At 42.3% G+C, this 22,202-nt stretch overlaps 1 protein-coding gene across 1 annotated transcript in view; it reads right to left on the bottom strand.

Moving 5' to 3' along the window:
- ITSN1 (intersectin 1) overlaps positions 1 to 22,140 on the bottom strand; it is a 241,885-nt gene extending 219,745 nt beyond the window's left edge. The window contains exon 1 of the mRNA XM_063639318.1: positions 21,900 to 22,140. Coding sequence (XP_063495388.1) covers positions 21,900 to 21,904 — 5 coding nt within the window. The 5' untranslated portion in view covers positions 21,905 to 22,140. The remainder of the gene's footprint in view (positions 1 to 21,899) is intronic.
- Between the last annotated feature and the right edge of the window lie 62 nt (positions 22,141 to 22,202).

Genomic DNA, 22,202 nt, shown 5'->3' on the forward strand with positions numbered 1-22,202 from the left:
TTTATCATCCTGATTCAGATCTTTTCCAACATTTTGAACTTGCAAAACAATATTCAGGATATTCTGACTCAATGGTCTATTACCAAGAGCATCTGGATTACATTTTGACTGCAATCATAAAAGGTTACAGTTGCCAGCAAAGCTAGGGCCTAATGGCCCATCTAACTAAAGCTTACAATTTACAGTATAATTTTATAACAGTTAATGGCTTTGTAAGCTAAATCTAAAAAAAAAAAAAAAATGGATCTCATAAGAAGAAATCTAAAAGGTAATATATCTCATAATAAAACCAGTATGAACATAATGCTAGAGTTTACATACTTCATTTCTGAGCAGTAATTACAGGCATAACTTCCTGATATATCCAGCAATTGCTATAACTGCCTGAAGAGTTATGAGACATTAGAATTTGAGGGAACTTCAGTATATATCCAAAATAGTGCTCAATAAATAATTCCTGCTCCTTCCAGGCAAGGTAGGCTAATGCCTGAGATGTGTCTACACTGATAAAAGCTCATTTATACCAAATCTTGTTTTATAATGTTATAATACTATTATTTATGTGGTAAGTCAATGATTTTTTATTTAAGTTCAGCTACTCACTATGCCATTTATGTTTTCATTACACAAACGGCAGCAAATTTGAGGTCCTCATCTGTAACACAAGGATCTTGCCATCTAGCTCACAAAATCGTGAAAAACAAATTTTAGATGGCATATGTGAAAGACCTGCAGAATCCCTGAAACATGATGGGCACTCAGTACTCATCCTGTGTACGTGCAGAAACATGTGTGACATGAGGGGCAGTGTGGGTCAGATAATACCAGGAGTCCTTCTAAAGCACATTCTATATGAGCTGAGCACAACTCCAACCTGTCCTTTATCTAAAGGCCATTTAACTGATGAACTCAGCAGCATAAAACCCAGTACCTAGATAATACCAAGAAACCTTCCTGATTAGGAAAATGGGTAGCATTCAAATAACTGTTAAAGGAAATCAGTTTTTTCCCTGGGCTAGACCTAACCATAATACCATTTCTGATAGAACAGAAGACTCCAAAAAAGGCAATATCCCATCACCTATTTGCTCAAATGTTTCATTTAATTCGGTATAAGAAGGTTCAAAATGAAAAATATTAGTATAAATTAAGTTTAAGTCACAAGAGGGATGTAAAATGTTTTCCTGTTATGATGGGATTTATAAATTCGCAACTTTAAATCAGAGGTCCCTAGAAAATAGATGGAAAGAGGTAGAGCCAAAAGTTCAGTGCTGGAAATCAAAGGGAAAATGACTCATAGTTGCGGCAGGTACGGGTATTTTCACTTCAGTAACACCCAGTTAGGCCTAAAGGATAAGGGACAGATAGAGGGAGGCAGAAGAGAAATAAATTGTAAAGCTGACGTGACAAAAGAACATTCTATGGTGACATCCAGATGGAAGAGAAATAGAAAAGGAAAAGGTGAAGGTCAACAGGGATACAGCACAATGCACTCTAAACTGTGAGTAAAAGTTTAGATTTTATCCTACAAGGCAGCAATTCTCTTGTGGTCTGTGGATCCCTGGGAGTCCTAAGACCCTTTCATGGGGGTTCAGATGGCCAAAATTCTTATGTGTATTAGTTCATTTTCACCGAGACTGGGTAATTTATAAAGAAAAAGAGGTTTAATGGACTCACAGTTACACGTGGCTGGGGAGGCCTCATAATCATGGTGGAAGGCAAAAGGCATGTCTTACATGGCGGCCACAAGAGAGAAACGAGAGCCAAAAAATGAAAGGGGAAACCCCTTAGAAAACCATCAGATCTCCTAAGACTTACTCACTACCACAAGAACAGTAAGGGGGAACCGCCCCCATGATTTAATTATCTCCCATCAGGTCCCTCCCATAATACGTGGGAATTATGGGAGCTACATTTCAAGATGAGATTTGGGTGGTGACACAGCCAAACCATATCATCATGATGGTACTCAAGCAAGATCTGCTCTTTTCACTGTGATTTTATTTACACTGATGCAAAAACAATGGTGGGTAAAACTGCTCCCACCTTAGCGGTGGCACCAAACTGTACCAGTGTGGTCACTGGATTCTTCACTGCCAAACAAACATTCACATTAAAAAAAAAAAAAAAAAAAAAGTCAGTTTTACAACAGGATGTCTTTGATGAATCATGAAAAATTATTACTTTATTAAATCTCAGCCCCTGAGTACACATGCTTAATGTTTGTAAGACTAGATACTCAAAGCATTTATGTAGTACACCAAACAATAATGTCCAAGAAAATCACTGTGCAATCATTTGAGTTGTGAGCTAAACTAGCCATTTTTTTTTTTTTTTTTACAGGAACCCTATTTTTATTTGGCAAAACAACAACCAAAAAAAACTATGATTATTCAGATTTGGGTATCTGGCACAGTTTCTCAAAAATAAAGCAAGCCTGATGCTGCAAGAAAAACAACTGACAGTACTTGCTGTTAATGATAAAATTTGAATTTGGGGTGAAAATTAGAATTTTGGAAAACTTGTATCTGCCACTATGAGCTAGACTGCTTCTCAACATTTAAAGAATTTTCTAATAAGATGGGTGGTGATAATAACAAACGCGATTTTGTGATATTATTTAATGAAATGTGTCAACATTTGTAAGATGTACATAACTCAGTGACCCAGTATTTTCCAAATGACCAATACATGATGTTGTATGTATTGGTCAAATCAAACAGGGGTAAAACAGCCATTCAAAGTACAGGATGGATCAACAGATTTTACTGTAACAGAGGATAAAAAGTTCATTCATATGACTTCAGATTCTACACTGCAACCAATCCTTAAGAAACTACCCAGTGTCAAGTTTTGGTACAGTATCCCAAAATAACCACAATTTTCTGGAAATGCCACTAAAAGACTCCTGTTCTTTCCAACTACGTATCTGTATAAGGCCAGATTTTCTCCAACTATTTCAACCAAAACAACGTTTCACAACAAACTGACTACAGGAGCAGTTATGGAATTCAGCCATCTTTTATTCAGTCAGGCATGAAAGAGATCTGCAAAAAATGTAAAACAAGGCCACTTTTCACTACATTTTTTTGTTTTGTGAACGGTTTTCATAAAAATGTTATTTATGTTAACATGTAATAGGTTTATTATAACTATTTTAAGTATAAATTTCTCGGTTTTAATTTCTAATCTGGCAGACAATGATAAGACAAAAATCCACATGAAGAAAAGTTCCTTGGGGACCTCAATCACTTAAGAGGACACAAGGGTTTTGATACCAAAAGGCTTGAGGTCCACCACCTTAGGAGATAAAAGCACAGGGAAAGATCTTATTGTGGGAGCAGCACATAACAAAGATTATTTTGGCAACATGTGAGTGTAAAATGAAGTGGAATAGAGAAGCCAGACAAGTCAGGAAGCAGCAACCATTAACAGAAAAGCAATAAAGTGAAAAAATATATAAAGGCCTGGACTAAGACCAGAGCAGTGGGGCTAGAAAGGGTGAATTCAAGCGACCTTTCAGAGGCTGAACTGACAGAATCAAGCCACCGACATCAGCATCAGATAGAATCCAGGCTGGGTGCAGTGGCTCACACCTCTAATCTCAGCACCTTGGGAGGCTGAGGCGGGAGGGCGGCTTGAGTCCAGGAGTTTGAGACCAGTGAGATCCCATCTCTACAAAAAAATTTTTTTTTAAATTAGCCAGGTGTGATGGTGTACACCTGTGGTCCTAGCCACTTGGGAGGCTGAGGTGAGAGGATTGCCTGAGCCTGGGAAGTTGAGGCTGCAGTTAGCCATGATCATCCCACTGCACTCCAGCCTGGGTGACACAGCAAGATTTTACCCCAGAAAAAAAAAGAGTACAGGCTGCTGACTTAGTCCATGAATAGCTTACAAAGCTAAATTATAATTGCTTGTTCACCTATCTAGCTTAAGGGCAGGTACTAAGTCTATACTGTATACAGACACAGTATACAAAAACACTATAGGCAGACTGAGTTCTAAAAATGTTCTCCAACACTAACTGGGTGTCCTACCATTCATTTCAATTCTGACACTAGGAGTTAGTGCAGACTCCTCAAGTCAAGGGCTTGGTCCCATAAGACTTCCCCACTTCAGACGCCAGCCTCAAGTCTTGCACTTCTGCCAGGCTGACTACAAATTAAGGGGTTCCCATAACTCCACTTCAAGTTCAGTAATTGACTAGAACTCACCGAACATGGAAAAGCTCTGTGCAACTCAGGAACAGCCAAATGGAAGAGACTCACAGCACAAAGCATGGGGGAGGGGAAGTACATAGCTTCCATGCCCTCTCCTCCTCTGTGCAATATAGGCACCCACCTTTCTGCACATCATGGGTTCACCAACCCAGCTCTCCGAACCTCACAGTTCCAGGGCTTTCGTTTGCAATTTCACTGCATAGGCATGATTAAGTAGATCACTGACCACGTGACTGAACTCAATCTCCAGTCCCTCTCTCTTCCCTGGAGCTGGTGGTGGTGGAGGGCTGAAAGTTCCAACACTCCAATCCTGCAGTTTCCTGACTGCTTCCTCCGGACCACCCCCAATTCTGAGGCTGTCCAGCCCCTCATCCCCAGAAGCCATTTCATTAGCATGAACTCAGATAAGATCCAAAAGGGCTCATTATGAATAACAAGACACTCCCACTGCTCAGGAAATTCCAAAGATTTTGGAAGCTATGTGCTAGGAATCAGGAACAAAATGACATAAAATTATACAACAGACTACCTGACAGACAGTAAGTAATCAATAAATAACTGCTGAAATAATGAACAAAAGGATAGATAATAGTATCATTCACCAAGATGGGATATACAGAGGAAGAGGTTGGTTAGAAGAAAGGTGGCAGGTAAGCAATGTTATAGATGTGTTGAATTTTTAAGTGCCCAATGGATCCAGTAGGTATAGTCATGCAGCCAGTAACGTTTCAGTCAATGATGGACTGCACATACAATCGTGGTCCCGTAAGATTGTAACAGCATATTTTTACTGCGCCTTTTCTATGTTTAGATGTCTCGATACACAAATACTGCTGTAAATACTTGTGTTACAGCTGCCTACAGTATTCAGTATAGTAACAGGCTGTAGGGGTTTGTAACCAAGGAGCAAAATAGGCTATACATATAACCTAGGTGTATAGTAGGCTATACCACCTAGGTTTGTATAAGTAGTTGACCCTTGAATAACACGAGTTTTAACCGTGTGGGTCCACTCATATTCAGATTTTCTTCTACCCCTGTCACCCCTGAGACAGTAAAACCAACCCTTCCTCCTCCTCCTCAGCCTACTCAACATGAAGACAATGAGGATGAAGAATGTTATGATGACCCACTTCCACTTAATGAATAGTAAATATATTTTATCTATATATATGTATATATATAGCATACAAAGTATGTGTTCATGGACTATGTTATCAGTAAGGCTTCTGGTCAACAATAGGTCATTAGTAGTTACGTTTTGGGGGAGTCAAAAAGGTTATATGATTTTTTTAAAAACAGAATCTGACTCTGTCGCCCAGGCTGGAGTGCACTGGCACAACCACAGGTCACTGTAACCTCAAATTCCTGGGCTCAAGCAATCCTCCTGCCTCAGCCTCCCTAGTAGCTGGGACTACAAGAGTACACCACCATGCCCAGCTAATTTTTAAAATTTTTGTAGAGATGGGAGTCTCACTTTGTTGCTTGGATGGTCTCAAACTCCTGGCCTCGAGCAACCTTCTCACTTTGGTCTCCCAGTGTGCTGGGATTACAGGCAAGAGCCACTGAGCCCTGCCTATATGTGGATTTGCCTGTGTTGGGGACCAACACCCCTAATCCCTTCCTTGTTCAAAGGTCAACCATACACTTTATGATGTTTGCACAATGACAAAATCACCTATCAGAACATCATCATTACATGATGCAGGGTTAGAAAAAAAGATACCGCTCCAGGTATAGACAGATAACACAGTGAAAATGACTGTCGTGGAAGACCAGTGAAATGCCAAAAGAGGGTATGAAAAGCCCTAGCGACAACAACATTTTAAGGATAAGAAGCCCTCTAGGGGGACTGGGAAGTCCTAAATGTAACAGAGCAACAGGGCAAGGAAATAGCTGAAATGACCCATGCTGAGGTCACAGCTGCTTATGGAAAGAAATGAAACTAGGAGGAAACTGACGATCAGAGATAAAAGGAGAAGGTCAAGAAAGCTTCTGCAGTAAACCAAATACTGCATGTTCTCACTTATAAGTAGGAAGTAAACATTGGGTACACACTGACACAAAATTAAGAACAATAAACACTGGGGATTCCAAAACGGGGGCAGGGGTTGACAAACTACCTATCTGGTGCTATGTTCACTACCTGGGCAACTGGTTCATTAGAAGCCCAAACCTCAGCATCATGCAATAAACCTACATAGCAAACCTGTGCATGTATCCTCTGAATCTAAAAATTAAAATTAAAAAATAAAAAAAGGCCAGACGCGGTGGCTCACGCCTGTAATCCCAGCACTTTGGGAGGCCGAGGCAGGTGGATCACCTGAGGTCAGGAGTTCGAGACCAGCCTGGCCAACATGGCGAAACCCCGTCTCTACTAAAAATGCTAAAAATGCAAAAAATTAGCCCGGCGTGGTGGCAGGCGCCTGTAATCCCAGCTACTTGGGAAGCTGAGGCAGGAGAATTGCTTGAACCTGGTAGGCGGAGGTTGCAGTGAGCTGAGACCGCGCCATTGCATTCCAGCCTGGGCGATAGAGCGAGACTCTGTCAAATAAATAAATAAACAAACAAACAAATAAATAAATAAATAAATAAATAAATAAATAAAACAAGTGGTAGGCCACAGACCTGATCTACTTACTCTGGGGGCTGAGGTGGGGGGGCTGTTTGAACCCAGGAGGTAGAGGTTGCAGTGAGCCAAGATCGCACCACTGCACACTCCAGCCTGGGTGACAGAGTGAGACTCCGTCTCAAAAAAAAAAAAAAAAAAAGCTTGTTTCAGTGGCTACACACTTGAACAGAATTCAAGCTCACCCCCTATACAGATGCACACGATACTGTACACTGTGAATGTCCGTAGTATTGGTTTTTGCATGAGGTCAACATTTTATATGTATGTAAAAGGAAATGACACCACTGAAATTCTACAACATTTAAAAGTAACTTCAATTATTAATTATTAATTTGTATGACACGGATCATACACTGAGTAAAGGCCATCTGTTTTGCCTGCCTAGCATTTTTTTCTCCTCTGGACAGATCCTACTTCTCTTTACCCCTTTCTGTTAATTCCAGGAGTTTAGGTACTGGTCTCACCAACTCGGGGAAAAGGTAGACCCAAGGCCCAGGAGAGCCAGTGAGAGTACACGTTTCCCTTGGTCATATGATGGGTTCAGACACGCGATCACGCCAGGCCAATCAGAATCCTTGGACTTCACAGGTATGTGAGTCAATACATTTCAATGCTGTGCTTCTTCCATTTGGAAATGAAAAAGCTCATCCAAATACAATTATGAATAAAGAAAACTGTGGCAATAAAGCAACCTTCCTTTTTCTTCCTTCTCTCTCCTACAATCCTCTTTTTTCTCTCCCTATCACTTTTTCCACCTCCCCACCCAACTGTATTCAGATAGTGGACTACTTAAACTTATCACTGAGTTTTTTTTAAGTTAAGGATTCCTGATACATGACATCACCGTGACACAGAAAGTTAATCTAAGAACTAAGCCCAGCCCCAGGTAAACTATTCTGTGATTCAATTTCTTCGTATTTAGACAGTTCACTTAATAGTCTTGTTTCAAGGCCCTGCGCAGTAACTCACGCCTGTAATTCCAGCACTTTGGGAGGTCAAAGCAGGCAGATCACTTTGGGTCAGGAGTTCAAGACCAGCCTAGCCAACATGGCGAAACCCCATCTCTACTAAAAATACAAAAAAAAAAAAAAAAATTAGCCAGGCATGGTGGTACCTGTAATCCTACCCACTCTCCTGGGGGTTAAGGTGGGGGGATTGTTTGAACCCAGGAGGTAGAGGTTGCAGTAAGCCGAGGTTGCAGTAAGCCAAGATTGCACCACTGCACACTCCAACCTGGGTGAGAGTGAGACTCCACCTAAAAAAAAAAAAAAATCTTCTTTCAGTGGCTACACACTTGAACAGACTTCAGACTCACCCCCTATACAGATGCACACAATACTGTACACTGTGAATGTCCCTAGTATTGGTTTTTGCATGAGATCAACATTTTACATGGATGTGAAAGGAAATGACACCACTGAAATTCTACATTTAAAAGTAACTTCAAAATTTCTTCCTTCCTGTTTTCCCTCAGCTAGAGATCTACACCGGTTTAAAACAGGTCCGAGCCAGAGTCCACATTTGTAAAATGGCCTTTCCAATCAAATTGTGATTGTCTGAATTAGATTAAATTTTGGTACTTCCATGTTTCTTGCTATCCTTAATTGTTGATGTTATTATATGGAGAAAATAATAACAAATTCACAACAGCCCTAGACAGAGTGAAAAAAAAAGACAAGGTAGTATTATAAAAAGAATATTGTGCTAAGAATGAGGAGAATGTTTAGTTCACAGTAATAGAAAATCCAGCTACCTAAATCAAAAGGAAGGAGGTAACCTTAAGAACTCAAGAACGAGAATGCAGCTGGACCAAGAACAGACTGGAAGAGAGTGGCTTAACGCTGTCAGAGAGTCAGGTAGCGTTCTCTCTGCTTCTCTTTAGACAGTTACTTTATTCCCCCATCCATAAATCATCTTTCTTGATCCCCAGACAGCAGAACATAACTGCTTATAACTCCCAATCCTTTATTTAGGGTTCTTGAGCATATTAAGGCCAAATCCTTCTCTATTCAGCCTAGTTTCAAATTTCCAGGGAAGGAACAAACACTGATTGGGCCAGGTTGGTCAGGTGCCCAACCCGAGTTCAATGTATTTTGTCTTTTGTGGGGAGAGGGAGGTAGGAAGAAATTGGATGTGTAGATTGAAGGGCAGTTAAGGGATCTGTGTTGGGTCAGATATACATTCCAAAGGTTCTCATCACACAGTCCCAGCTTTGTACCTTGTCTCATAATCAAAATACAGAGTAACTAACGTTGATTCTAGACTCTTGCTAAGAGTCTAGAGTATAACAGAACTTAAGATAATTAAAGTGAATTTAAAAAATCAAAGGCCAGGTGCAGCAGCTCATGCCCATAATCCCAGCATTTGGGGAGGCTGAGGCGAGAGGGCCACTTGAGTCCAGAAGTTCAAGACCAGCGTAGGCAACACAGCGAGATGGTCTCTCCAAAAAAAAAAAAAAAATTAGCCAGGTGTGGTGGTGCGTGGCTGTGGCTGTAGTCAAAGCTACTTGGGAGGCTGAGGTGGGAGGATTGCTTGAACCTGGAAGGTTGGGGATGCAGTGAACCATGGTCATGCCACTGCACTCAGCCTGGGTGACAGAGTGAGACAAAAGAGAGAAAGAAGAGACAAAGAGAGAAAGAAAGAGAAAGAGGAAGGAAAGAAGGAAGAAATTAAAAGGTAACAAGCATTCATCACTGTTTTAGAAGTTCCATGCCAATAAACAAATACAAGCTATGGCGGCTCACGCCTATAATCTCAGCACTTTGGGAGGCTGCGACAGGAGAACTGCTGGAGCCCAGCAGTTCAAGACCATCCTGGGCAATATAACAAGACATCATCTCAAAAAAAAGAAAGAAACTGGCTGGGCGCAGTGGCTCACGCCTGTAATCCCAGTACTGTGGGAGGCTGAGACGGGCGGATCACGAAGTCAGGAGATCGAGACCATCTTGGCTAACACGGTGAAACCCCGTCTCTACTAAAAATACAAAAAATTAGCTGGGTGTGGTGGCGGATGCCTGTAGTCCCAACTACTAAGGAGGCTGAGGCAGGAAAATGGCATGAACCCGGAAGGTGGAGCTTGCAGTGAGCTGAGATTGTGCCACTGCACTCCAGCCTGGGCGATAGAGAGAGACTCTGTCTCAAAAAAAAAAAAAAAAAAGAAAGAAAGAAACACAAGTTAAAAATGAATTATAGGCCTGGCGCGGTGGCTCAAGCCTGTAATCCCAGCACTTTGGGAGGCCGAGGTGGGCGGATCACAAGGTCAGGAGATCGAGACCATTCTGGATAACACGGTGAAACCCCGTCTCTACTAAAAATACAAAAAATTAGCCGGGCGAGGTGGTGGGCGCCTGTAGTCCCAGCTATGCGGGAGGCTGAGGCAGGAGAATGGCGTGAACCCTGGGGGGCGGAGCCTGCAGTGAGCCGAGATCGCGCCACTGAACTCTAGCCTGGGCGACAGAGCGAGACTCCGTCTCAAAAAAAAATAAAAAATAAAAAAATAAATTATAAATTCTAGGAATGAAAACCGTCCTTTATAAACATGATGGTCTCTATGAAAAACCCAAGAGAATTTTTAAAAAAGCATAAAAGTCTTGGAGGGCTGAGAATCTGTCTTGGTTCAAGGCTACTCACCTAGAGCAATGCCAGCCATATACAGCGTGTGCTCAAACATTCACTAAACAACTAACTAAACTCAGAACTTCCCAATCACGGCTGGGTGCGGTGGCTCACGCCTGTAATTCCAGCACTTCGGGAGGCCGAGGAGGGCAGATTATCTGAAGTGAGGAGTTTTGAGATCAGCCTGGCCAACATGGCAAAACCCCGTCTCCACTGAAAATACAAAAATTAGCTGGGTATGGTGCATGTGCCTGCAGTCCCAGCTACTCGGAAGGCTGAGGCAGGGGAATCACTTGAACCCAGGAGGTGGAGGTTGCAGTGAGCCAAGACTGTGCCACTGCACTCCAGCCTGGGCAACAAAACACGACCCTGTCAAAAAAAAAAAAAAAAAAAAAAAGAACTTCCCAGTCACAGTACTTTAAGTGGATTATAGTTGTGCCAAAGATACTAATGCCCTCAGTTTTGGGGAATGATGCCTACAATCAGTACTAATTATTGCTACTAACACAGTACTAATATTATCTGGAATCACAAAGATTGAGAAGCATTGAATGCAAGACCAAAACATTGCTGGAACTTAAGAGTTCCAGCAAGACAGGTTGGTTACCAAATAAATTTGTGTAAGGCCAATAGGCATTTAATAATCATTCACACTCATTGGTAATACAGAAAATAATCCAAGTTAAAACAAATTAAATTGGCTAAGATGTTTTTGGAGATGGTTTTACCCAGTCCTGGTAAGAGAACAGGAAACAGGTACCTTTTACATAATAGGGGGAATGCATCTGAGGGCAGTATGCTGCGAAGCCTTTACAAACATCTTTTGGTCCAAGAATTTTACCTATCTTTATTAAAAAGCAAAAAGACAAAGAATCTATAGGTCCAGCAATAAGTGACTGATTACATATATGATGATGTAGCAAAAAAGGCTGCAAATACAACACATTAAGTGAAAAACACAGGCTAGAAAACTGTATGTACCCGAGGCTACAAACTGGCATGGCAACAAAGACTGAATCCAGCCCTCAGGTATGCTTTGAACCCCAATGTGTTAACAATAAAAAGTGTGGCCCACATAAAAATCAGAAGATTTCATATTAAACCCACATTCTCCTAAATAACTAGAAGGTATAGTAACGCCAGGACGCATCCTCCCAGAACCACAAAGGTCTGGGTTGACTGGCCCTGGACTGTCCTGCCACCTTCAGTGCTCGTGGTCCCTAACAGGCCTTCAAGTCTCCCGGGCTGAGTAGCTTCACAGCAGGCACCTGCTGGGTAATTTGAGCGTGTTGACCTTCACAGGGTATTAACAGTCATTATCACTGGATGGTAAGATCTTGGTAGGCTTTTAGTCTTCTTTCCTTATATATGTTTCCAAAAGTTTTCTTCAATAAACATGTATTCCTTTTGTAGTAGGAAAAAACATGTTATTTCTTAAATTACCAAATCACAACTGTAACATTAGTCATTTCATCTACCAAGATCAAAACAACTAAAGATAACAGATAATGACTGTGGTTTAAAACTAATTCAACTAAGAAGTAATGTAAGGTTACAATTACTGCAGGATTTCCCTCCCTTTGATACTAATTAAAACTCCAGATTGGACAAACAGCAGCATTTTACAAAACAGATCTTCCTCAAAGAGAACAGCTTCTACAGACAATGCAAAAGCCTGATATTTTAAGGATTCATTCCCATACATTTAAGATTTCTTTCACTAAAAAAAGGAAACAAAATCTCTCCCATAGAAACCTATATTCATAACCTCAATTAATTTGTTTATAAAGCTAAATAATTCTTGATCTTTATCTTACACTGCTATTTCATTTTATCAATAGTAATAATCTTATGGGGTTCTCTTTTCCTCAGAGAAACTCCAGAAAGTTTATACAAATTACCACTCATCTCAAACCATTCCTGAGACCTCACAAAGTAAACCATATTATTCTCATCACAAACATAAAGTAGAAGGCTATCATCACTGGTCATCAGAGAAATGCAAATCAAAACCACAATGAGATACCATCTCACACCAGTTAGAATGGCCATCACTAAAAAGTCAGGAAACAAAAGGTGCTGGAGAGGATGTGGAGAAATAGGAACACTTTTACACTGTTGGTGGGACTGTAAACTAGTTCAACCATTGTGGAAGTCAGTGTGGCGATTCCTCAGGGATCTAGAACTAGAAATACCATTTGACCCAGCCATCCCATTACTGGGTATATACCCAAAGGACTATAAATCATGCTGCTATAAAGACACATGCACACGTACGTTTATTGCGGCACTATTCACAATAGCAAAGACTTGGAACCAACCCAAATGTCCAACAACGATAGACTGGATTAAGAAGATGTGGCACATATACACCATGGAATACTATGCAGCCATAAAAAATGATGAGTTCATGTCCTTTGTAGGGACATGGATGAAACTGGAAATCATCATTCTCAGTAAACTATCGCAAGGACAAAAAACCAAACACCGCATGTTCTCACTCATAGGTGGGAATTGAACAATGAGAACTCATGAACACAGGAAGGGGAACATCACACTCCAGGGACTGTTGTGGGGTAGGGGGAGAGGGGAGGGACAGCATTAGGAGATATACCTAATGCTAAATGACGAGTTAATGGGTACAGCAAACCAACATGGCACATGGATACATATGTAACAAACCTGCACACTGTGCACATGTATCCTAAAACCTAAAGTATAATAATAATAAAAAAAAAAGAGAGAGCAAATTGAAAAAAAATAAAAATAAAAAAAAGTAGAAGGCTAGGTAGAAACGTCAACAACCATCGACAGGTGGAAGCGGAGTGAATGCAATGTTCCTCTCTATCCCTCCTCCAATCCACTCCCACATGATACCCAGAAGGAGCTTTTTAAACAAAAGCACATCATGGGACTCCCTTAAAACTTACATTAACTTCCTACTTCCCAGACATTCTGAGTCAAGTCCCAAGTGGGCCTCTCTCCTTCACTCCTCACCTGTCTCTCTTGCCCCCAGCACTTGCTCTGCACCAGCTCAGAGCCCTCTGGCCTCCAGGCTTGAAGAACCTCAAACACTCCTTGATTTAATAAACCAACAAATAACCCTTGCGTGTCTGCCAGGCAGCAGGCGCTGCTCTAGGGCCTGGGGCTAGCCCCCTGGACAACAGCGATACACTCCCTGCCCTCATGGAGCTAACATCCTGGTAACCCCCCTACCAAGTTTCTTCCTCCTGTAATCATTTAAAGAATATTAAAACAACAATTGTAATAACTGCATCTGAAGGGGTCTAAAAATAAGCAGTGATACCTATAATACAGATCTATTCTCATTTAATGACTTTAATATTAGCTCTTTATATTAAATGCAGGAAAGAGGAGAAATAAATGCAAAGGGAACTACTATTCGTTGAAATCTGCTATATACCAAGAATGGCACTCATTTTCTCGTCAATTTTTCAAGGTTTCTCTCATTACTAGCTATATAGCTTTTATTAATCAGTGGCCAAAATGCAATTCTCCAATTCTGCAAGATTGGGGCAGCTGAGTTTCAGATAATTTCAGAAATTGAAAGATAACTTGGTTTTAAAATCTACTATCTTAAGTTCACAGCAGAAATGAATTGATTTTTGTAAAACACTGGATCCACAGTGAACACTCCCACTATAGATAACGCACTGGAATGATATATGTGTTTACACAACATTTTGTCTGTGTTAGAACAACAAAACTGGTCATGAAATTTGCCTTGCAGAGAAGTAATTAACGCTGTACACACAGACAGGCAAACAGACACACAGACACACACACACACACACACACACACACACAAAACGAATGGCTCCAATGGCATCTTGTTTCAGTGCTTTTATGGTAAGAGTCAGTGTCCTTCTTAACTAGGTTGATTAAAGCCTGACACTAAAAGCCAGTTGATCTCCTCCACGTCCATGAACTGTATCCATGTCTTGCAAATGCATGCCACCAGACACCAGAACGATTTGCAGACATGATGCAAGGAGGAACACGTCAAATGCTCACCAGTGCAACAGAGGAGCAAGAGCATTGTCCTCCTGTATTAAAAAGAGGATGTTTAATTTTAACCACCAAGGGTAAAACTCTGACCACTTGCTGTGACCTTGTTATTTTCTTTTTTTTTTTTTTTTCTGAGACAGAGTCTCGCTCTGTCACCAAGGCTGGAGTGTAATGGTGCAATATCAGCTCACTGAAATCTCCACCTCTTCAAGCAGGAAATTGAAGCAGTTCTCCTACTTCAGCCTCCCAAGTAGCTGAGATTATACTTGCGCGCCACCACGCCAGCCTAATTTTTGTATTTTTTAGTAGAGATGGGGTTTCACCATGTTGGCCAGGCTGGTCTCAAACTCCTGACCTCATGATCTGCACACCTCAGCCTCCCAAAGTGCTGGGATTACAGGTGTGAGCCACCACGCCCTGCCAGACATTGTTATTTTCACATTCGAATTCACTTGAATTCAAAACTCTGCCACAGCCCTCAGTTCAACTCCTGGCTCCACCACCCAATGAAGAGCCAAACGCACTACCACATGACTCCAGCAGACCCCATACCACACAAAAACAATGACAGGTTTTGGTGACCAACTGAAAACTGAGCTAGGTAGCACAAACTCAGTCCAGAGAGCTGAAGCCAAAACAATTTCACCAATGTTCTCTCTGGGCAGTAAGCTAATAAAGCAAGCTACCTATCATTAATTCTACTAGAAAAATGCTGAAAGAGCAGTGATGCATTCAAATAGATTAACTTGCTTAAAATGCACTTTCTTAGAGAGCTACAAACTTTAGAAACAAAACTGGATATTCTACCATCACATGTATTAATAAAAATGTTTTGGTTTACTTTTCAGTGATCTCCCAGTGGATCTGGGAGATCTACACTGAGGCCTTCACTGAATGTGCAGCAAACTTCCTTAGGAAGCAAACTTCCTTAGGCCACTTTCTATCTCCAAACTCGCCAACATGGAACTATCTGGACACACACCCAGCTGTCTCCCGCATCACACTTCTGTACAGTCTTGCGTTTCTAAGACAAGCCCACATCACAAGTGAACTGCCTTTTCAAATTTCACTAGTCTTCTCTAGCACTCTAATCCTGTTTTTCATGCAGGGGTACTTTAGGAAAACCACTACAGAGTAAAGGATAACAAGACTGCTTTAAGGATGAATGCTGGACACTTGACGAGGCTAATTTTTCTCTCTCTCCTCTTTCTTTCTCCTTCCTTCTCTTTCTTTCTCTTTCTCTCCTCTTCCTTTTCTCTCTCTCTTGCCCTCCCCTCTCTCTTTCTTTCTTGACAAGGTCTCACTATGACAAGGAGTGCTGTGGCATCTGCAGCCTCGAACTCCTGGGTACAAGCAGTCCTCCCACCTCAGCCTCCCTAGTAGCTAGGACTACAGGTGGGCATCACCTCACCTGGTTACTTTTTAAAATTTTTTTTGTAGGGTCTTGCTATGTTGCCCTGGCCGGTCTGGAACTCCTGGGCTCAAGTAATGCTCCCACCTTGGCCTCTCAAGTATTGGGATTACAGGAGTGACCCACAGCACCAGTCCCAAGGCTAATTTCTGAGCTAACTTATGTGACCAACTCTTCAGAGAAAGGGATTCAAATTTGTGCCCCGCCCAGTTATACATTAGTACATGCCAGAGAACCTCTTAGTTACTCCACAACAGAAATCGAGAACGTAAAAAGTACCCAAATGCCTACAAAACATGTCTAGGAAACAGGCTAAGAGTTTTGGACTCTACAGTAAAAATATGCTCAGCCACTTGCTGGCTGTCTAACTGCTGGTACCCTAGTTTCCAAGGCATCTGCAAGACGAGAGTTTTTGTGAAGTGAGTTAATGTATATAAGATGCTGCAAAAGAACTTAATCGACATTAGCTATCACTATTACCCATGCACGAGATTTCTGAGTTTCCATATCACACTACTAAACACATTATACTAACAGCCCAGTCTTCTTCCTAAAAGCAAAAATTCACTAGGTTTGTCACTGGTTAAGTCATTCCAAAAAAGGGGGGAAGGTACAAGGGGCTGGGAGACTGGAAGTCTGATATACCATGGTAAGAGTATAAAATGCTACAATCTTTCTAAATGACAAATTGGAAATACGGATTTAAAAAATTCTAAAATTTAGCATAGGCTTTGATCCTGCGAATTCCATTTGTAGAAATTTATCCTAATGAAAATAACCTCACAAGTATATTGAGACATATGCAGAAGGACAGTCACTGCAGGGTTATAAGTAACCGTGGAGGAAAAATAAACAAACTAATGTTTAATAAAAATAAATTGGCTAAACCACCAGAGATCCATGGCTGGGCATGGTGGCTCACGCCTGTGATCCCAGCACTTTGGGAGGCTGAGGCAGGTGGATCACCTGAGGTGAGGAGTATGAGACCAGCCTGGCCAACATGACGAAACCCCATCTCTACTAAAAACACAAACATTAGCCAGGCATGGTGGCAGGCACGTGTAATCCCAGTTACTCAGGAGGCTGAGGCAAGAGATTCATTTGAACCTAGGAAGCAGAGGTTGCAGTGAGCCAAGATTGAGCCACCATACTCCAGCCTGGGTGACAAGAGTGAGACTCCGTCTGAAAAAATAAAAATTAAAAAAAAACTACCATAGATCCATAAAACGGAATATTATTTGGTTACTAAAATTGTTATAATGCAATATATATATATATAGGGAAAGACACTCATGACAAGATGTTAAGCAAAAAAAAAGCAGGTTACAACCATATATATAGCAAGATCCCATTTTTGTTACCAGAAATTGTATATGAATAGCCACATGCACACACACAAAAGGATGTGAAGAAATATGTATGCAGGTAGTAGACTTACGGGTATTTCATAGTTTTCTACTTTATACTTTTCTGTATTTCAACTTTTCTACCATAAAACAATTATCTTTTTAAATACAAAGAATATTAGTTGCTCATCATAAACTATATTTTAACCTAAAAGTGATCAGGAGATTTAGTATTTATTTTCAAAACTTATAGTTATTAATACATCTTTGATAGCTTATTAAATACTTTTAATGTTTAGTCTAGTCATTCAATTAAAAAAATTATACATAGTACCAAGGAGTTAGCAATAAACTTTTTTTTTTTTTTTTTGAGGCAGGGCCTTGCTCTGTCACCCAGGCTGGAGTGCAGTGGTGCAATCATAGCTCACTGCAGCCTTGACCTCCTGGGTTCAAGTGATTCTCCCACCTCAGCCTCCGAAGTAGCTGAGACTATAGATGCACACCACCAAAGAAACTTCTTTTTTAAGCAACAGATCTCTACTTACTATCATAAAGTCCAGTAGTACAATAATTAAATAGGTTAGCTTTTGAGTTTTAGGTATTTTTATACACCCCAATTCTTTATCATCACCGTAACTACCATTTATTAAGTAGATGTGTCTCAAAAACTTATATAAGCACTTAGAAATATGTGAACTTTATTATTACTATTCCTATCTTCAGCTAAGAAATGAGGGATTGAGAGGTTAGATCAAACTCACTATGTGTGGTCAAACACAATATTCTCCAGAGTTTGCGCTCTTAACTACATAATATCTATGGTGCCCTGTGGTGAACTCTTGAAAAGAAGGTGTAAAGGTCAAATTTTATTAGTATGAAAAGTGAAATTGAAAAACATAACAATTTTCTCTATTTGTTAGAGACCAATTTTTATAGCAGTATGTTGGACTTATGGTTTATAAAATGGCATTTTGATATAAGACAATATACCAAATATAAGTTTGATACATGATTTACCACTACACTGTGACTTGAATTTACATTTTGACTCTCTAAGCAAATGCTTTGCTCTGAATCTTCTTTCTGGCTATCACCTTAAGCACACTACGCCTGGGAAAAGCTCTCTCCTTTCTAAACTAACCAAACTTACAGAAGTCACTGGGGTATAGTGCTTGTGCTCCTAATTTATAAAATCAGTGACTACTAAAAAAAATTTTTTTGTAATATGCTGGGCTTTAATATGCCACTAACTGATAGATTAATTTGACAAGTAACTTTTAAAAGATTGGTCTCACTGCAATGTAGTTCAGTATTCACTCAACAAATGTTTAACTGAGTTCCTCCAGGCACTGTTTTAGGCCCTGGAGGTACAGAGGTGAACCAAAGCCTCTGCCTTCTGAAAGGTGTACAACAGGTACAATTACGCAGCTGAAGGTGATGGTCAATTGTTTTTTATTAGCAGCCTAAGGGATAACACTTAATCTGCTACTTGAAAAACTTTCTATCCACTTCAGGAGCTGGTCTCAGGAGATGCTCAGTGAGAAGGAAGCCAGGAGTTTCCAACTTCCCTATGCAGGAGAAATTCCTGGAGAATGCATTAAAAATACCAATTCCAGGGCCCCAGCTCCAGCTGTCTGATTCTGAGGTGAGGTGACAGAAACCTGTATTTATTTTTATGTATTTATTTACTTACTTACTTTTTGGACACAGGCTCGCTCTCTCTGTCGCCCAGGATAGAGTGCAGTGGGGCAATCATGGCTCACTGCAGCCTCGATCTCCTGGGCTCAAGCGAACCAGATCCTCCCACCTCAGCCTCTAGAAAAGCTGGGAATATAGGCACGAGTCACTAAGCCCAGAATATTAAAAAAAAATTTTTTTTTTTAGAGACAAGGTTTCCCTATGTTGCCCAAGCTGGTCTCAAATTCCAGGGCCCAAGCTATTCCTACTTCAGCCTCCCAAAGTGTTGGGATTACAGGCTTGATCCACCATGCCCAAAACCTGTATTTTTAACAAGTGCCTCCATTAATGCTGATGTAAGTGATCTGAGGTCCACACTTTAAGAAACCCAACCAGTAAGTGGAGCCATTCAGGAGGAAGTGATCATTCAGAAGGGAACAGCTCTATGGCAGAAGAACTGGAGGTGCATAATATAATCCCAACTCTCGTGTCATCAATTCTCTACAACTCACAAATTTTAGCAAATTAAAAAGATGATTTAGAGTAGAGGAATTTGGACGAAGCATGGTGGCTCATCCCTCTAATCTTAGCTCTTTGGGAGGCTGCCTAGGTGGGAGAATTGTTTAAGGCAGGTGTTTTAGACCAGCCTGAGCAACACAGAGAGACCCCGTCTCTAGAAAAAATTTAAAAATTAGCTGGGCATGGTGGCGTGCACCTGTGGTCCCAGATAGTCCGGAAGCTGGGGTGGGAAGATCACTGGAGCCCAGGAGGTCGAGGCTGCATGTATGCCAAGATTGCGCCACTGCACTCCAGCCTGAGTGACATAGTCAGACCCTGCCTCAAAAAAAAAAAAAAAAAAAAAAAAAAAGTAAAGGAATTTGCCAGCAGCTCCTCCTTAATCTCTTACAGGAGCCTTGATAGTTTGTCCCAATCTAGGCATTTGGGAAAAAGATAAACTTGAGCAGAGGTTCTACTACCAATATTGAAGATAAGCTTCAGGGAAAAGAAAATTGCTAGTCGACTGCCAAAAAAAAAAAAAAAAATGCTAAGAGGGACAAACATTTCACCGAACTAACTTGCTACCACTCATTTTATGCCCTATTTCACAATGCTTAGTATCTGAGCAATCCGCAGGGTTCCAAAGTACATTAAAAATTTGTTCATTTCCTCTCTTACTCAGGCAGAATAATAATAGAGTTTTGTGACGGTACCATGCGCCCCAGCAATTTCAACAGAAGCATTCCTAAAGAAATATCATTTTTTAAAAAAAAATCATACTATCAGAAATGATCTCTACTGGACTACTTAAAGGTGTCTGAAATAATTTTAACACCATCATCAAATTAGTGTCCCTCGCTCCTTAATTTATATGACTTCAAAGTCCCTGGATTCTTTACAAACCCATCTGTACTAAGGATTTTTCTTTCATATGTACGTATTTTTCAATGTTTTTACTTACAAGGAAACTCCCATCAAAATAACCTTTCAAGCACACCAGTAAAAGAAATTTTAAACAGAAACATATTTTGTTCTCAGAGATAAACTAAGAAACAATAACTATGAAGGATGTTTAAGCTTCTGCACTCTCAACCTTAAAGTCATCTAAAAATGAAGGTATCCCAACAAATACATTCCTCCGATTCATATTTTGGGGGTTTAGAGTGGCACCATGCAAACCAGCTGGCCTGCTGGGTCCTGGCCCCAGTTCCTGCCCTCACATCCTGTCCACTACATAATCCATGAGATCTCTGTGCCTTTCTCTTCATCCGTTCCACGGGATTAGCAAAACTGCCTCCCCGCTGACAGAACGGGGAATTTCTAGAGTCATTTGTTTGTATGGGATTTGCTGTTATTATCTACCCTTTTCATTGGCCTTGTTTTTATTATCTGTACGTTTTGATCAAGGGGAGCAGCAAGAGAAGAATGCCAACAGATAAGCACAAAGAAACGCATCTGGCCGGAGCCGGCATATATTTAAATTTCCAGGTTGCTGCTGCCCTCAGAATAGCACTGATGATGGCAAAGTTCTAGAGGAAACTTTCATATTGAAGAGGCTATAAAAATCTCTATAGCCTCCAACTCCACAGAGAAGCCGCTAATCTATTTCTTCCACAGCAAAGCCTTCTTGAGTCTGAATCACAACAAAAGATTGCCCATAGGAAATGTAATCTCCGAAGTTGTTTTCTAATCCCAAGGCAAGCAGAAGCGCAGGAAGGTGCGGCAGATTCCTCGCCGGTTTCCTTTTTTTGGGAATTCTGATTGCATTCCCTCGCGCAAGCAAGGGACTGCAATTGTGCCTTGGGTCCACACCACAAAACCGTGTCGGTGCGTAAGAAGGAAAGGGACGCGGCGGACCCGGGGACGCGCTCACAGGGCGCGGAAGCCGCTCTCCTTTAAATGCCTTCAGGGGCGGCCCCGCGGCGCGCCCTGGGGCCGAACGGCATTGCCTGCCCTTCACTGACCCAGGATTCTGCAGGCTCGCGAGCGAGGGGCCGAGGAAAGAGCTGGGGCTCCAGGCAGAGGAGGCGCCGCTCCCGCCAGCGCGGGTCCCGGGAGGCCGGCCGGAGGCGAGGCCGGGCCGCCCCTCGCCGGCGGCCGAGGGCAGCGAGGTCAGCCCGGGAAGGAGCGGCCGCCCGGGGTCCCCGCGAGAGGAGGGAGCCCGCTTGGCGGCGGGGCTGCGGGGCCCATTCATCCCCACGCCCGTCCCGCGGCCGCCACCCCACGGCCCACCGCGGCCCCCGGCCTCCCAGTGCGGGTCCGCCCGTCACCCCGCCGCCGCCCCCGAGGACTGGAAGGACGAGGCAGAGGGGCAGCTGCTGCCGTCTCTCGGCGCGCGGCGAGGGGCTAAGGGCGGCCGGGGAGACAAGCGCTGGGCGCGGGACTGATGCCCCGGGCAGCCATCGCGCCGACCCCCGCCCCCGCTACAGACGCCCGCGGTCCAGGCCGCCGCCGTGCAGCCCTCTCCTCACCTCATCTCCGGGCGGGTCCGCGCTGCCGCCCCGGACAGGGGACAAATCAGTGCCGCTCACGCGCCGCGGGGAGGGACGCAGGAGCCGCAGCCCCGCACACCATCCCCGCCCGCCTCTCTGTCCGTCCCGGAGCCCGCTCGGGATTCTTCCTCGCGAGCCGCCGTACTACGGAGCAACCAAGCTGTGCTCCCTCCCCTGGCGCCTCCACTCCTCTCCACCTCCTTCTCTCCCTCCCTCGCTCCCTCCCTCGCTTCCTCGCTCCCGCCTATCTCCTCATCTCCCTCCGCTACCTCCCCCGCCCCC

The sequence above is a fragment of the Symphalangus syndactylus genome, chromosome 5 (assembly GCF_028878055.3).
Source record: "Symphalangus syndactylus isolate Jambi chromosome 5, NHGRI_mSymSyn1-v2.1_pri, whole genome shotgun sequence".
Lineage (NCBI taxonomy): Eukaryota > Metazoa > Chordata > Mammalia > Primates > Hylobatidae > Symphalangus > Symphalangus syndactylus.